At 51.4% G+C, this 17402-nt stretch overlaps 1 protein-coding gene across 1 annotated transcript in view; it reads right to left on the bottom strand.

Moving 5' to 3' along the window:
• Nucleotides 1-16576, bottom strand: part of LOC142243927 (maternal DNA replication licensing factor mcm6) — a 470818-nt gene extending 454242 nt beyond the window's left edge. The window contains exon 1 of the mRNA XM_075316119.1: nt 16470-16576. Within this exon, the coding sequence (XP_075172234.1) occupies nt 16470-16576 (107 nt within the window). The remainder of the gene's footprint in view (nt 1-16469) is intronic.
• Nucleotides 16577-17402: the final 826 nt, after the last annotated feature.

The following is a 17402-nucleotide window of genomic DNA, read 5'->3' as shown; positions in this document are numbered from 1 at the left end:
AGGCTCTCACCATCAAGCCTCAGTGGAAAAAACTACTACCCAGTGAGAAAAAAAAACACCAACCCCCCAACGCTGGTGGCCCCTGGTCCTTCTGGCCCCAATGTTCACCATCACCCTAGACCGTCAACTCATGGGGACCTTCGTGTGACTGTGCCTCGCATTACTCATGCTCCACCTTTGGGAATACGACGCGGAGGAAGAATCCCAGAGCGCAGATGTTATGGATGTGGGCAGCCTGGGCACATGCAATTCCAATGTCCAGGTGTTCGTAGACAGAACAGCTACAGACCGCCTTTGCCTGTTCATTACCTACAGACACCTTCACCAGGAGAAGAGCTGGATTCTGTGCCTGATGACTTGCCAAGTGACTCAGATATCCTGGCTCCCCTACCCGGAGTCTATGGGGTGCGAGCTCCAGCCACCTGTTCTTCTGATCTTCAGGACAAACATCTACAGGAGGTCGTGCTGGATGGCCAAAAAGTTGTTGGCTTCCGTGACACTGGGGCTTTCCTCACCATAGCCGATCCCCGAGTAATTCAACCACAAGCAATTCAAAAGGGACCAGGAATTGCCATTGAACTGGCAGGAGGTACCCAGAGATATATTCCAAGAGCGAGTGTGACCCTGGATTATGGCTTTGGGGCAAAACAATGTGTGGTCGGTGTGATGAGCGGCCTCCCTGCAGACGTTCTTCTAGGAAATGATGTGGGGAATCTTCATTGCCACTTTGTCGGTGCGGTAACCAGAAGTCAAGCCAAGAGAGCAGCCCATGTGGACGTGTACAACCCATCCATGGAACTGAGGCCACCAGAACTGCCATTACAGCCGGTGAGTGATTCTTCTTGTGGGGATAATATGAATGTTACTTGGGATAAAGTTCAGTTTAGACAAGAAGTAGAGACTGACCCCACCCTTGCTAGTTTTAGAACTCGGGCTGAAATAGGGCAGCTAGGGGAAAACGGAGAAAGAATTATCAGAGAAAATGGACTTCTGTATCGGGTTGCCAATGCCGACTCCCTAGATAAGCCCTGGACTTATAGCAAACAGCTGATTGTTCCTCAGAAGTACAGAATTCCCCTATTACACCTGGCTCATGACATTCCTACGGCTGGCCATCAAGGCAAAACCCGCACCGAGAGACGATTGACTCAAACTTTTTATTGGCTGGGGATTTCCCAAGCAGTGGCACATTTCTGCCGAACTTGTGACATATGTCAGCGTAGAGGGCGACCCGGAGATCACCCAAAGGCACCCCTGCAACCGCTCCCTATAATAGAAGAACCCTTTCAAAGAGTAGCTGTTGATATCATTGGACCTCTGGCTAAACCAAGTAAATCTGGAAAGCAGTACATTCTCACTGTTGTGGACTACGCCACCCGATATCCAGAAGCCGTGGCCTTGTCAAGTATCTCTGCAGCCAAGGTGGCCGAGGCCTTGGTTATTATTTTTACCAGAGTAGGATTCCCCAGTGAGATCTTGTCGGACCAAGGCTCCCAGTTTATGTCAGAGTTGGTCCAGTGTCTGTGGCGCACCTGTGGAGTACGAGCGATCCGAACGACCCCGTATCATCCCCAAACAAATGGACTTTGTGAACGATTCAACGGCACTCTGAAGAATATGCTGAGGGCCTTCACGGACCGAGATTCAGACTGGGAGAAGTACCTACCCCATCTCTTGTTTGCCTATCGGGAAGTTCCCCAGGAGTCCACTGGGTTCTCCCCCTTTGAACTACTCTATGGAAGAAAGGTCCGAGGACCCTTAACCCTGCTCAAGGAATACTGGGAGGGGCAAGTTGAAGATACAGGAACCCCTGTTGTCCCTTATGTCCTAAAGCTGCGAGAAACCTTGGCCCAACTTGCTAGTTTTGCACAGAGTCATTTGCGTATGGCTCAAACCAGACAGAAGACATGGTATGACCGTAACGCACGCTATCGGGAGTTTGTAGAAGGACAACAAGTCTTAATGATTGTTCCCCATCGGCAGAATAAACTGCAGACCACATGGGAGGGTCCCTTCCGGGTTCTCAGAAAACTGAATGGTACCAATTACCTTCTTGCTTTAGATGATCAGGGGCTAAGGCAAAAGACTGTCCATGTGAATATGATTAAGGAGTACCATGACCGGAACATTCCAATGATAGCAAGCTGTCGGTTGGCTTCAGAAGATGGTCAAGAGGATGAGGACTCTCTACCTGATCTCGTGGAAGCAGCGAGAGCCCCATCCACTGTGGAACAGGTTCCCCTGGGAGATTACCTGGACTCCTTACAGAAAATCCAGATGCTGGAAGTGCTTCAACAGAGACGGGCTGCTTTCTCATCCCAACCAGGTCGAACCACCGTCACCCAACATCATGTGGACACTCAGGGCATCCGTCCCATACAACTGGCTCCTTACCGGGTACCTGAATCAGTTCGAAACACCATGCAGCACGAACTGGAGGAGATGTTACAGCTTGGGGTAATCCAGGCCTCCCATAGCCCTTGGGCCTCCCCTGTGGTGTTAGTACCCAAGAAGGATGGGAGTACTCGATTTTGTGTGGACTATCGGCGACTAAACGACCATACCTTCAGCGATCCTTACCCAATGCCTCGTATTGACGAACTTCTAGACCGACTGGCTGGGTCCCGATATGTCACTACCTTGGATCTCAGTAAGGGATACTGGCAGATCCCTCTAACGGATGAAGGGAGAGAACGGTCCGCTTTTATAACCCCCTTTGGTCTGTATGAATTTCTAAGCATGCCTTTTGGAATGAAAAATGCCCCGGCCACCTTCCAGAGAATGGTGGATCAGATCCTCCGGGGATGTGATGACTTTGCTTGTGCCTACTTGGATGATATCGCCGTCTTCAGCCACACATGGGAGGAACATCTGAATCAAGTAGCCATTATTTTGGACCTGATTCTTGCAGCCGGCCTAACTATTCGACCCGATAAATGCCAATTGGGGATGGGGGAAGTCCAGTACCTAGGACATAGAGTGGGAGGAGGGAAGCTCCGACCTGAGCCTGCCAAAATCCAGGCTATTAGAGACTGGCCTGTACCCCAAACTAAGAAACAAGTTATGGCTTTTCTGGGCACTGCCAGTTATTACCGAAAATTTGTTTCTCATTTCAGTACTGTGGCCAAGCCTCTTACCGACCTGACCAAGAAAACAATGCCCCGGCTGGTGATCTGGACTCCAGCCTGTGATGAGGCTTTTAACCGGCTGAAGGATGCTTTGATCTGCGATCCTGTCCTGGCTGCTCCAGACTACAAGAGGAGATTCATTGTGCAAACGGATGCCTCTGCTTATGGACTGGGAGCTGTCCTCAGCCAGGTGAATGCAGCTGGGGACGAGCACCCCATCGCCTATCTCAGCCGGAAACTGCTGGACCGAGAAGTGGCCTATGCAACTGTTGAGAAGGAATGTCTGGCTGTAGTGTGGGCCCTTAAGAAACTACGGCCGTATCTGTATGGACGGGAATTCACTGTGGTTACTGATCACAATCCCCTCACCTGGCTGAACAGAGTCTCTGGGGACAATGGACGCTTACTGCGATGGAGCCTGGCTCTGCAGCCCTATAACTTTACCATACAATATAGAAGGGGCAGCCAACACCAAAATGCAGATGGACTGTCCAGGCAAGAGGAGCCTTGAGTCCTGTCAGCCATGCCTGCGTGTACTTAACCAGCGACCTGTAGAGGTCCCTAGTACGTACACAAGTTGGGAGGGGAAGGAATTGTCATGATGTATTTTACCTTCTCACTGTACTTGCTGTAATACTATGTCAGGATGTGATGTCACTTTCCTTTGGTTGTACTTACTGAACACTTTGAAATGTCTTGGGATGTAAGTAACCATACCTTCCCCCCATCTCCTGTGTCTCTGGGCCCATAATGCAATTATCTCTTGTCCACACAGCCAGGGGAACTTCTCATTGTTTCGTAAGCAGTGGATAACGCCAACTACACAAACCTGTAGACATCTCGGAGCCAACCTTCTAGAATCTTCTAGTGGGCCCAACCATTGCATAGACCCCTACCCTTGAGGGGCGGGCCCACGAGCTCAAACAATTCACTCCTGTTTCTAAATGCAGTTGGGAGTTGAGTTTTGAAGAGGAAGGGAGCGAGATCTGAATCTGCGGACAGACCTCGCCGTCCAGTGGATTGTGTGGGATTTCTGGGACTCTGAAAAGGACTATTACGTTGTGATCTGGCACTTTGGATTATCGGGAGGTGCCCCCGAATCTGTTTTATTTGGACTTGTCGTGTGCTGTTCCTGTATTCCTGTTAGTAAACCTGTTAGATCATCCTCGGCCTGTTGTCTCTCTTTGCTCTGATGTACACCCCGTCACAGTGTATATGAATGTCCGTGTGTGTGTGTGTGTGTGTGTGTGTGTGTATGACTGTGTGTGTGTGTATAACTGTGTGTGTGTGTATGACTGTGTGTGTGTGTATGACTGTGTGTGTGTGTGTGTGTGTGTATATGACTGTGTGTGTGTATGACTGTGTGTGTGTGTGTGTGTGTATGACTGTGTGTGTGTGTGTGTGTGTGTGTATGACTGTGTGTATGTATGACTGTGTGTGTATGACTGTGTGTGTGTGTATGACTGTGTGTGTATATGACTGTGTGTATATGACTGTATATGACTGTGTGTGTATGACTATGTGTATGACTGTGTATGACTGTGACTGTGTGTGTATGACTGTGTGTATGTATATATGACTGTGTATATGACTGTGTGTATGACTGTGTGTATAACTGTGTGTGTGACTGTATGACTGTGTGTGTATGACTGTGTATGACTGTGTGTGTGCATGACTGTATGTATATATGACTGTGTGTATGACTGTATGTATATATGACTGTGTATATGACTGTGTGTATGACTGTGTGTATGACTGTGTGTATGACTGTGTGTATGACTGTGTGTATGACTGTGTGTATGACTGTGTGTATGACTGTGTGTATGACTGTGTGTATGACTGTGTGTATGACTGTGTGTATGACTGTGTGTATGACTGTGTGTGTGTATGACTGGGTGTGTGTATGACGGGGTGTGTGTATGATGGGGTGTGTGTGTATGACTGTGTGTGTGTATGACTGTGTGTGTGTATGACTGTGTGTGTGTATGACTGTGTGTGTGTATGACTGTGTGTGTGTATGACTGTGTGTGTGTGTGTATGACTGTGTGTGTGTGTGTATGACTGTGTGTGTGTGTGTATGACTGTGCGTGTCTGTGTGTGTGTGTATGACTGTGCGTGTCTGTGTGTGTGTGTATGACTGTGCGTGTCTGTGTGTGTGTGTATGACTGTGCGTGTCTGTGTGTGTGTGTATGACTGTGCGTGTCTGTGTGTGTGTGTATGACTGTGCGTGTCTGTGTGTGTGTATGACTGTGCATGTGTGTGTGTGTGTGTGTGTGTGTGTGTGTATGACTGTGCGTGTGTGTGTGTGTATGACTGTATGTGTGTGTGCGTGTGCGTGTGTGCGCGTGTGTGTGTATGACTGTGCGTGTGTGTGTATGACTGTGCGTGTGTATGACTGTGCGTGTGTGTGTGTGTATGACTGTGCGTGTGTGTGTGTGTATGACTGTGCGTGTGTATGACTGTGCGTGTGTGTGTGTATGTGTGTATGACTGTGTGCGTGTATGTGTGTATGACTGTGTGCGTGTATGTGTATGACTGTGCGTGTGCGTGTGCGTATGACTGCGCGCGTGTGTGCGTATGACTGCGCGCGTGTGTGTGCGTATGTCTGCGCGCGTGTGTGTGCGTATGACTGCGCGCGTGTGTGTGCGTATGACTGTGTGTGCGTATGACTGTGTGAGACTGTGTGCGTGTGTGAGACTGTGTGCGTGTGTGAGACTGTGTGCGTGTGTGAGACTGTGTGCGTGTGTGAGACTGTGTGCGTGTGTGAGACTGTGTGCGTGTGTGAGACTGTGTGCGTGTGTGAGACTGTGTGCGTGTGTGTGAGACTGTGTGCGTGTGTGTGAGACTGTGTGCGTGTGTGTGAGACTGTGTGCGTGTGTGTGAGACTGTGTGCGTGTGTGAGACTGTGTGCGTGTGTGAGACTGTGTGCGTGTGTGAGACTGTGTGCGTGTGTGAGACTGTGTGCGTGTGTGTGAGACTGTGTGCGTGTGTGTGAGACTGTGTGCGTGTGTGTGAGACTGTGTGCGTGTGTGTGAGACTGTGTGCGTGTGTGTGAGACTGTGTGCGTGTGTGTGAGACTGTGTGCGTGTGCGTGAGACTGTGTGCGTGAGACTGTGTGCGTGAGACTGTGTGCGTGAGACTGTGTGCGTGAGACTGTGTGCGTGAGACTGTGTGCGTGAGACTGTGTGCGTGAGACTGTGTGCGTGAGACTGTGTGCGTGAGACTGGAGGGCACTGCGGCCGCTGCCGCTGCCCCTGACTGCTGAGCCCCTCGCTACGTCCCCCCCATGGTCACCTCTCCCTCCTCCCCACTGTGCAATGCCCCCCGCTGCCCCCCTTCCCTGCTGGGACCTCCTACAGGGCATATAAACAGCTGCCGGAGTCCCTCCTTTCTCTTACCACATCTGCCCTCAGGGTGAGCATCGCCGATGGACCCCCTGGAAGCAGCGGTAAGAGAAAGGATCGGACGGGAGGGAGCCGATTGGCTTGCCTCCCTTGTGGGCACCAGCTCCCTCCTGCCGGTTCCCAGCAGCGGTGGGCGCAGGTCTTCCAGACCCTCCCGTCCACCGCAGCGTCTAAGCCCCACCACAGACCCCAGGCGCAGGGCGGCCCGGTCCAGAAGGTCCGGTCCGCTCTCACCCCCGGCCACCTATCCCCTGCCCCATCGGGCGTCGCATACAATAATATCGCGCAGCGCTGCTCCTCCGACACCCAGGCATGCTGCCCCCCACCAGGCATCGCGTTCGTCCACGCCACGCAGCGATGCTCCCCCTCCCCTCAGGAATGCTGCCCCCACCCTGGCATCACGTTCGCCACCACAATGCAGAGCGCCTCCCCCACGGCACTCTGCACCGCCCAGCATGACGCGCCCCTCATGTTGCTTACCGCTCCATGCTGAGGCTGCGTCACATCCGGTATCCATGGCAGCCGAGTCACTTCCTGTGACTCGGCAACCATGTGACTATACTGTACTTCCGGTTTTCGGCCCCCGGACCGGAAGTGATGTCATTAAAAGTAAAAGCGGCAAATTTAAAGGGAAATGCAGTCATAAACAAACATGCTTTATAACTGCATTTCCTGCCCAGCGTTCGCATTCTTTACAAAGCGAACGTGGTGGTCTGCAGCAGTCAAGCACCCACCCTCCAGCCAGCAATCTCCACTGCCCTCTAATCACACATCAGCATCCAGGCCACATTATGGGAGCATCAGAAAGCAGAAGCTCTTCAGCCGAGGGATCAGCACACTCTGACTCGCACCAGGAATGCAGGGACCATCATGGGCACCTTCCCCAATCTGACCCTAGCAAGAGCACGGAGTTCCATGGTGAAGAGGATCCATCTTTACCCCTGACACCCCCATGTTCCAACCTACAGCTACAACCGCAGGAAATCCAAGGTACTCCTCCATTAGATTTACCCCCCCTGCACCCCCTGCCAACCCCTGCAATCCATCCATCGCCCATCCTGCCAGTAAGCCAACCGCAGGTAGAAGCAAGGCACTCATCACGCGTGGGGTCAGCCGAGCCAGGATCATCAGCTCTCCATCGTAGACCCCTTAGGGGTCATAACCACAGAAGATCACCGTCCACTTCCCGCAGCAGAAGCCGAGATAGCCACGGGCGTCACTCCCGGCGCTCACGGCACAATCACCATTTCCGTTCATCCAACCGCAGCAAGAGATCATCCCGCAGGAGACACCACACGCCATCCAGCACTGCGTCATCCGACTCTCGCCGCAGCCGCTCACTAAGCGGCCCTCCAGGCGAAAGGTTTGCTAATCACCACCACGGCAGTGAACCACTACCCGAAGAACTACCTCAGATGGCGGCGCCAGAGGACCAACCTACCACATCGGCCGGTGAGTACAGCTTTACCAGCGCTTGGGCAGGGGGGACCCATCCAGGAGTAATGAGGGAAGCGGTTCGTTCACCGTCGGGACTAGTTCTAGTTAACCCCGCGTTCGTAAAACACCAAGACATAGCGCATCAGCGCCCTGACCTACACAGGGACATGTTCTATTGTGGTGTTTCACCGCTAGGAACCCACCTAACCCCGGAAACAGTCCAAAAAATTTGGGCTAATGATTATGTGGATATCTGGTCCCTAATATCTGCGGATCAAAACACCGTCGACAAGGAAAGACGAGGCAACGACCGCCAATTCGCTAAAAAATCCACCGTAGCCAAGACCATAAATAATTGGTTGCAGGCTTTCTGCGTTATGGGGTGCGTGATGGGTCAGAAGCACCCCGAACGATGCTCAGAACTCTTCACTTACTGCGACACCATTTACAACTCCTATAAAACCCATGGGGGATCAGCGTGGTGGAAGTATGATGAAGAATTTAGGAGACGCCTGGCACTCCAACCACAATTGGGTTGGGGTGTAAAGGCAACCGATTCGTGGCTCAGACTCATGATGGCGCAAAAGTCCTTTCAGTCCTTTCCAGGCCAATTTTCCCCAAACCACGGCACACCGGGAGCCGCAAATGTTCGCAGACCAGGTTGCTGCTGGGTCTTCAACGAAGGCCATTGCAGGTATCAAGGTCTCTGCAAATACAAGCATGAGTGTTCATCCTGCGGGGGAAATCACACCTCCACCAAATGCGATAAGCAAACAACAAGGCACCATGCAAAAAATGCACCACCAGGTCCCAAGGACCCCAGTGATCGTGCACGAGATGGAGCCATGGCTCGAACGTTACCCCAATAAGGCGGCGGCTGACACCATCAGAGACGGTTTCACCCACGGTTTCTTTATCCCCTTTAATTTCTCCTCAGAACCAACCTTTGCCCCCAACCTAAAATCTGCCCGGGACCTCCCACAGGTCCTGGAAAACAAATTACTCAAGGAAGTGGCACTAGGCCGCGTAGCAGGCCCATTCACTAAATTACCATTCCCAAACCTTCGCGTTTCACCCCTAGGGGTTGTGCCTAAAAAAGAAAAAGGGTGAATTTCGCCTCATACACCACTTATCCTTCCCGGCCGGGAGGTCAGTAAATGACGGCATCCCCACAGAGGACTCAGCAGTGTCCTACGCGTCTTTTGACAAAGCAGTCGGACTGGTACGCAAAGCAGGGCAAGGAGCATTAATGGCTAAATCGGGCATAGCGTCCGCCTTTCGCCTGCTACCAGTGCACCCTGATTGTCACCACCTGCTAGGGTGCTATTTCAACAAAAATTTCTTCTATGACATGTGTCTTCCCATGGGTTGCTCCATATCCTGCTCTCACTTCGAGCTCTTCAGCACCTTCCTAGAATGGGTGGTTAAGGACGTGGTAAAGATCAAATCAGTCACCCATTATCTAGATGATTTCCTGTTCGTTGGCCCCGCCAACTCGGAAACATGCGCTATTGCGTTAAATTCATTCCAGGCACTAGCGGACAAATTCGGGGTTCCGCTGTCAAACGAAAAAACAGTTGGCCCTGTGACATGCCTTTCCTTTTTGGGAATTGAAATAGACTCAATTAAGATGATGTTTCGGTTACCACTGGAAAAGGTCCAAAAAACAACATCGCTCATCGACGGGTTCTGTGCGGTTCGTAAGGTAACCCTGGCGCAAATGCAATCTTTATTAGGCTTGCTCGCCTTCGCCTGTAGAGTCATGCCTATGGGAAGGATCTTTTCCCGTAGGCTTTGCCTGGCCACTAGGGGCATAGCTGCCCCCCACCACAGGATTCGCATCACCAGCGCCCTACGGGAGGACCTACGTGTATGGAGGTCTTTTCTAGCTACTTACAATGGACGCACGTGTTTCCAGGAACAGGAGGTTTCCAGCTCTGACATATCTCTATTTTCGGATGCTGCCGGGTCCACTGGATTCGGAGTTTTCCTTGGTCCCAAGTGGTGCGCTAGTCGCTGGCCCCAAAAATGGCACTTGTCAGGTTGGACAAAAAACCTCACTTTACTTGAGCTGTTCCCTATAATTGTAGCTACGGATCTTTGGGCAGATCAGCTGGCGAATAAACGAATCTGCTTCTGGACCGACAACATAAGTGTCGTCCACGCCATTAACCACCTGGCATCTTCTTCCCCGCCAGTGATCAGCTTACTGCGCTATTTAGTCCTCAAGTGCCTCGAGCATAACATCTGGTTCAGGGCCCGTCACGTGCCAGGGATCGATAACACTATTGCTGATGCCTTATCACGTTTTGAATTTCAGAAGTTTCGTGTATTACATCCGGAAGCGGACAGCATTGGCCAGAACTGTCCACAGTTCCTTTGGACGGTCCCCGAGGACAGCTCATGCCTTTGGTCCAGGCATCTCTAGCTCCATCTACGTGGCGTTCGTACGGTAAGGCTTGGAACGAATGGTTAAATATAGCACAACCGCTGCCTAGCCAGGTGTCTGCTTATTTTCTCAGCAACTCCGTTGCTCGGTATATAGCGCATTTGCATAGTAATGGCGTGTCGGGTATAGTAGCGCAGCAGCGGCTCGCAGGCATAGCCTTTCACTTCCGGGTTCGTGGATGGCCTGATGTCACCAAGTCCTTCCTGTTTACGCAGGCCGTTAAAGGCTGGAAGCGGAAGCGGCAGTGCACTGAAAGCAGAAGGCCCATTTAATTTGCCATCCTCTCAGGCATAATAAACCAGCTAGGCGACGTATGTGCCAATGACAGCGAGGTCCGCTTGTTCTCGGCTGCCTTCTCGCTTGCATTCTTTGGGGCTTTGCGAGTCAGTGAATTAGTCAGCAGATCATCAGCTCGTCCCGGGGGTCTGCTCCACGACGATGTTATAATTTGCAATGGTGGAGTACGGGTTCGCATAAGGCGCTCTAAAACAGATCAGCTCGGTAGAGGGGTTTGGTTCCCCATTTTCCCGTTTCCCGGCCCCCTCTGTCCCATCCTTATCTTGCAGTGTTACTTAGAGTCTCGGGTTCCCAATAAATTCTTTTTAGAGCACGCGGATGGATCCCCGCTCACGGCAACGCAGTTTTCAGCCTTGCTAAAAACGTCACTTTCCAACCTGGGCTTGCAGCCAGGGGATTATAGCACGCACTCCTTCCGCATAGGCGCAGCAACCGAGGCAGCAAGGGCCGGCTTCTCGAACGAGGAGATAAAGCGGATAGGGCGTTGGAAATCAGACTGTTTCTTCCGCTATATTAGGCCAGATCTAATTTAACCCCCCGATCCCTGCAAACCACCAAATTTAACCACAAGTTTTAACCTCGAAACAGCCTCGGCAGTCACTACATCTTTCCACATCCCTCAGATAACTAATCATTGCTAACCATTCAGTCCCGTAGTTCCGCCACCAAAAGCTATGACAACACTAATACAATGATGAACGCTGACACTATGATAAATATGCTGAGTACAGTTGCTAACAGCTTTTCTTCCTAGATCCGGCGAGACCTATCATTTGGATCCTAGGTCACTCACACATATTCTGGGCAGCACGGCGGGCCGAGTCGAGACCAGGTGGAAGCGAGCTGGGATTTCATCACCTCAAGTTCCATTGGAGAGGAGTTCGGGGCATGGCCTGGACACAGGTCCTGCCCGAGGTAGTGAACATAGCAAGGATAGCCAAGGGCCCAGTAGTGTTAGTCATCCACGCGGGTGGGAACGACCTGGTAAATGTGAGGATCCAGGAACTGCTTGCGGTCATGCAAGCAGACCTGGATAGGTTTAGCGGCTTCTTCAGCAACGTAGTGGTGGTATGGTCCAGTATATTACCAAGATTAAGCTGGATAGGGGCAAGGAACATAGCGGCTGTGGAGAGGTCAAGGCGGCATGTCAATATGCGGATCGCCAAATTTATAGCATCAGGAAGAGGGATAGTGCTGGGACATGAGTTGCTGGAATCAGAAATCAGCAGATTGGTGCTAGAGGATGGTTTTAGCCTCAATGACATAGGTCTGGATAATTTTCCTGTCAGACATCCAGGACGGGGTTGAGCGGGCCATGAGGGCCCTGTGTGGGGGTCGCAGCTCAGGCGTGGGCCTTCGCCACTCCGTGGCCGGTGGAAGAGGGATTTGGTGAGAGCCAACCTGCCACGGACGGCCGTAGGCATCGGGCCTCCTCCCTCAGGTTTAAGGCGGATTTGTGCCTGTGGTTAAAGCTGTGGCCAAAATATCAAGCAACCCCCTTTTTATATCAAAATTGAATGGTGTTACGTGGATACCTTCAATAAAGAACAAAGAAAGATATTCCATGTGTGGTCTCCTTCATTGCGCGGTGGGGAGGGGGAACCGGTTGGTGGGTCTCGGCAGTCTGGAGGGCACTGCGGCCGCTGCCGCTGCCCCTGACTGCTGAGCCCCTCGCTACGTCCCCCCCATGGTCACCTCTCCCTCCTCCCCACTGTGCAATGCCCCCCGCTGCCCCCCTTCCCTGCTGGGACCTCCTACAGGGCATATAAACAGCTGCCGGAGTCCCTCCTTTCTCTTACCACATCTGCCCTCAGGGTGAGCATCGCCCGCCCTCCCTCCCTTAAGAAGGTTTTGTTACAAGTTCGGAAGTCACAGCCGGTGGAAGAGGGATTTGGTGAGAGCCAACCTGCCACGGACGGCCGTAGGCATCGGGCCTCCTCCCTCAGGTTTAAGGCGGATTTGTGCCTGTGGTTAAAGCTGTGGCCAAAATATCAAGCAACCCCCTTTTTATATCAAAATTGAATGGTGTTACGTGGATACCTTCAATAAAGAACAAAGAAAGATATTCCATGTGTGGTCTCCTTCATTGTGCGGTGGGGAGGGGGAACCGGTTGGTGGGTCTCGGCAGTCTGCGTGCGTGAGACTGTGTGCGTGTGTGAGACTGTGTGCGTGTGTGAGACTGTGTGCGTGTGTGAGACTGTGTGCGTGTGTGAGACTGTGTGCGTGTGTGAGACTGTGTGCGTGTGTGAGACTGTGTGCGTGTGTGAGACTGTGTGCGTGTGTGAGACTGTGTGCGTGTGTGAGACTGTGTGCGTGTGTGAGACTGTGTGCGTGTGTGAGACTGTGTGCGTGTGTGAGACTGTGTGCGTGTGTGAGACTGTGTGCGTGTGTGAGACTGAGTGCGTGTGTGAGACTGAGTGCGTGTGTGTGACTGTGTGCGTGTGAGACTGTGTGTGCGTGTGAGACTGTGTGTGTGTGTGTGACTGTGTGCGTGTGAGTGACTGTGTGTGTGTGTGTGAGACTGTGTGTGTGTGTGTGAGACTGTGTGTGTGTGTGAGACTGTGTGTGTGTGTGAGACTGTGTGTGTGTGTGAGACTGTGTGTGTGTGTGTGAGACTGTGTGTGTGTGAGACTGTGTGTGTGTGTGTGAGACTGTGTGTGTGTGAGACTGTGTGTGTGTGAGACTGTGTGTGTGTGAGACTGTGTGTGTGTGTGAGACTGTGTGTGTGTGTGAGACTGTGTGTGTGTGTGAGACTGTGTGTGTGTGTGAGACTGTGTGTGTGTGTGAGACTGTGTGTGTGTGTGAGACTGTGTGTGTGTGTGAGACTGTGTGTGTGACTGTGTGGCGCCCCAGCATCTGGCCGCCACAACAGTATTGCCCCTCCAAAAGGGTTAATGCTGAGTTAATGCTAATCCATCAGCCGCGGCGGCGGCTCCATAGCCGCAATCCACAGGTGGCGTCACGAATATTTCCACAAACTTTAATTAAAGTTACCACCCCCCCACACTGCCATATTAGTTGACCCCGCTAGGGTCACGGAGTTGGTCCCCGCCACCACTGACTACTCCCGGACTCGTCCGGCCCGACACCGGGTGTCCCAAAGCCCTGGGGTGGGTGAGTCATGTGACTGTGTGTGTGTGCGTGTGTGCGCGTGTGCGCGTGCATGTGTGTATGTGTGCATGACTGTGTGTGTGTATGTGTGCATGACTGTGTGTGTATGTGTGTATGACTGTGTGTGTATGTGTGTATGACTGTGTGTGTATGTGTGTATGACTGTGTGTGTATGTGTGTATGACTGTGTGTGTATGTGTGTATGACTGTGTGTGTATGTGTGTATGACTGTGTGTGTATGTGTGTATGACTGTGTGTGTGTGTGTGTGTGTATGACTGTGTGTGTGTGTGTGTGTATGACTGTGTGTGTGTGTGTATGACTGTGTGTGTGTGTATGACTGTGTGTGTGTGTATGACTGTGTGTGTGTGTTTATGACTGTGTGTGTGTGTGTGTGTGTGTGTGTATGACTGTGTGTGTGTCTGTGTATGACTGTGTGTGTGTCTGTGTATGACTGTGTGTGTGTGTGTGTGTATGACTGTGTGTGTGTGTATGACTGTGTGTGTGTGTGTATGACTGTGTGTGTGTATGACTGTGTGTGTGTATGACTGTGTGTGTGTGTATGACTGTGTGTGTGTGTATGACTGTGTGTGTGTATGACTGTGTGTGTGTGTATGACTGTGTGTGTGTATGACTGTGTGTGTGTATGACTGTGTGTGTGTATGACTGTGTGTGTGTATGACTGTGTGTGTGTATGACTGTGTGTGTGTGTGTATGACTGTGTGTGTGTGTGTATGACTGTGTGCTGTGTGTGTATGACTGTGTGCTGTGTGTGTATGACTGTGTGTGTGTGTATGACTGTGTGTGTGTGTATGACTGTGTGTGTGTGTATGACTGTGTGTGTGTATGACTGTGTGTGTGTATGACTGTGTGTGTGTATGACTGTGTGTGTGTATGACTGTGTGTGTGTATGACTGTGTGTGTGTATGACTGTGTGTGTGTATGACTGTGTGTGTGTATGACTGTGTGTGTGTGTGTGTGTGTGTGTGTATGACTGTGTGTGTGTGTGTATGACTGTGTGTGTATATGACTGTGTGTGTATGTGACTGCGTGTGTGTGTGACTGCATGTGTGTGTGTGTGACTGCGTGTGTGTGTGTGACTGCGTGTGTGTGTGTGACTGCGTGTGTGTGTGACTGCGTGTGTGTGTGTGACTGCGCGTGTGTGTGTGACTGCGCGTGTGTGTGTGACTGCGCGTGTGTGTGTGACTGCGCGTGTGTGTGTGTGACTGCGCGTGTGTGTGTGTGTGACTGCGTGTGTGTGTGTGTGTGACTGCGTGTGTGTGTGTGACTGCGTGTGTGTGTGTGACTGCGTGTGTGTGTGTGACTGCGTGTGTGTGTGTGACTGCGTGTATATGACTGTGTGTGTGTGACTGCGTGTGTGTGTGACTGCGTGTGTGTGTGTGACTGCGTGTGTGTGTGTGTGACTGCGTGTGTGTGTGTGTGACTGCGTGTGTGTGTGACTGCGTGTGTGTGTGTGTGACTGCGTGTGTGTGTGTGTGTGACTGCGTGTGTGTGTGTGACTGCGTGTGTGTGTGTGACTGCGTGTGTGTGTGTGACTGCGTGTGTGTGTGTGACTGCGTGTGTGTGTGTGACTGCGTGTGTGTATATATGACTATGTATGACTGCGTGTGTGTATATATGACTGTATGACTGCGTGTGTGTATATGACTGCGTGTGTGTGTGTGTGTGACTGCGTGTGTGTGACTGTGTGTGTGTGACTGCGTGTGACTGCGTGTGTGTGACTGCGTGTGTGTGTGACTGCGTGTGTGTGTATATATGACTGTATGACTGCGTGTGTGTGTATATGACTGCGTGTGTGTGTGTGACTGCGTGTGTGTGTGACTGCGTGTGTGTGTGTGACTGCGTGTGTGTGTGTGACTGCGTGTGTGTGTGTGACTGCGTGTGTGTGTGTGACTGCGTGTGTGTGTGAGACTGCGTGTGTGTGTGTGAGACTGCGTGTGTGTGTGTGAGACTGCGTGTGTGTGTGTGAGACTGCGTGTGTGTGTGTGAGACTGCGTGTGTGTGTGTGTGTGTGTGTGCACGCGCGCATGTGTGTGCACGCGCGCATGTGTGTGTGCACGCATGTGTGTGTGCGCGCGCACGCATGAGTGTGCGCAAGCACGAGTGTGTGTACATGGTGGCCGAAATCTGTCAATCTTCTGGATTTAGTAAATATGTATTATATTCTTTAAGTCTTCATCAGACATCTAGTTTTTCACATAGATACACAAAATTCATCAGTATGTCAGTTTATTCCACCATTATTTATTCTGTCAGTTTTTACCATTAGATGGTCATCAATGAAATAATAAATTCATTTCCAAGCTTTCCCTATACATTACTGTTACCATCCATTGATGGTCTCCAAGAGGCTTTAAAGCAATAAAGAAAAGAAAAAAAATAAAAAAAACACATTGGTTTAATATTGTGTAAACACAGGTGGTTTTTTTAAAAAAAAAAAATAGATTTTGCTAGCTTTTCCTTTGCAGGGATCTTATTTATGTGAATGGACTTTGGTGCAGCATGAACCTGATGTAACACAACCCTGTAACCAGTCACCTGCACCACAAAATACTTACAAACAACTTAGATCACAGAATTATAGCTGCAACATAACATTAGTAACAAGAAAAAAAAGGGCTTACTCCTCCAAGAACTCCAGGAACAGTTTTTGGCACTTATCAGACAGCTCATCTTTCACTTGCTGCCCTGCTATTTCAGTTGCTCCTGCCACTGGGTCTCCTAGGTCCATAATCACAAGTGGAGAGTAGTAATCAGGCACAGCCTGTGTGTGAGGTTTGTGTGTGCTCCTTTATAATCTTTGCTCCGCCCTAAGGTTTCTCCCATTATCAAGCTGTCATTGTGTGAAATTAAAATAAGGCTCAGTACACACATTGAGAACTCACTGTGAAACTTTCCACCACAATCTTCGAGTCTCCCCAGGGAAGTCAGCATTGTCAGGAAATCAAGAGGATCTTGCTGCAGATATCCCTGCAGACTAGCAATCTATTAGAAAGCCATGGAACCCATGGTGGGGAGGGGCGACATGACTAGAGGGAAGGAGTGATGGGGTTAATAGGGACAGGAGTTGTCATTTGAAGGATGCAGGAAAATGGGATTGGTGGGAAGGAGGGGTTTTAGGAGGAAGGGGGGGGGCAGATGAGGGTAGTTAAGTGAGGGGATTTACCTTACCTCCCTCTTATGACTTCCGGATGAGGATTGATCAGGATGGATGGCGGACAGCATGGCAGATCTTCAGGACCTTGAGAGGATGATCCGGGCGTCTATGGTGGTGCACTGGCCCCAGGCAGTGCGGTCCCACGTCAGGGCTGCCGGGGTTAACCCGTCGGCACTATCCCCTCACTCCCCTCCCATCAGCGGGCGGCAGTCTTGGCCCCCTCGCAGGTACTCACCAGGCGCAGGGGGGGCGTGGAGGAGGGACCCTCCACGGCGGGGCGGGCAGCGGCAGCATCCAGCATCTGCTCCGGCCGGTGGGAGGATTCTCCGACCAGGCCGCGGCGGCCGAGAAGGGGTCATGTCCAGCACAAGCCCTACTTCCGGTCTCTAACCTCGGGCAG

The sequence above is a fragment of the Anomaloglossus baeobatrachus genome, chromosome 6 (genome assembly GCF_048569485.1).
Source record: "Anomaloglossus baeobatrachus isolate aAnoBae1 chromosome 6, aAnoBae1.hap1, whole genome shotgun sequence".
Lineage (NCBI taxonomy): Eukaryota > Metazoa > Chordata > Amphibia > Anura > Aromobatidae > Anomaloglossus > Anomaloglossus baeobatrachus.
The sequence above is the reverse complement of the archived record's forward strand: the minus strand, read 5'-3'. Positions and strand labels throughout refer to the sequence as shown.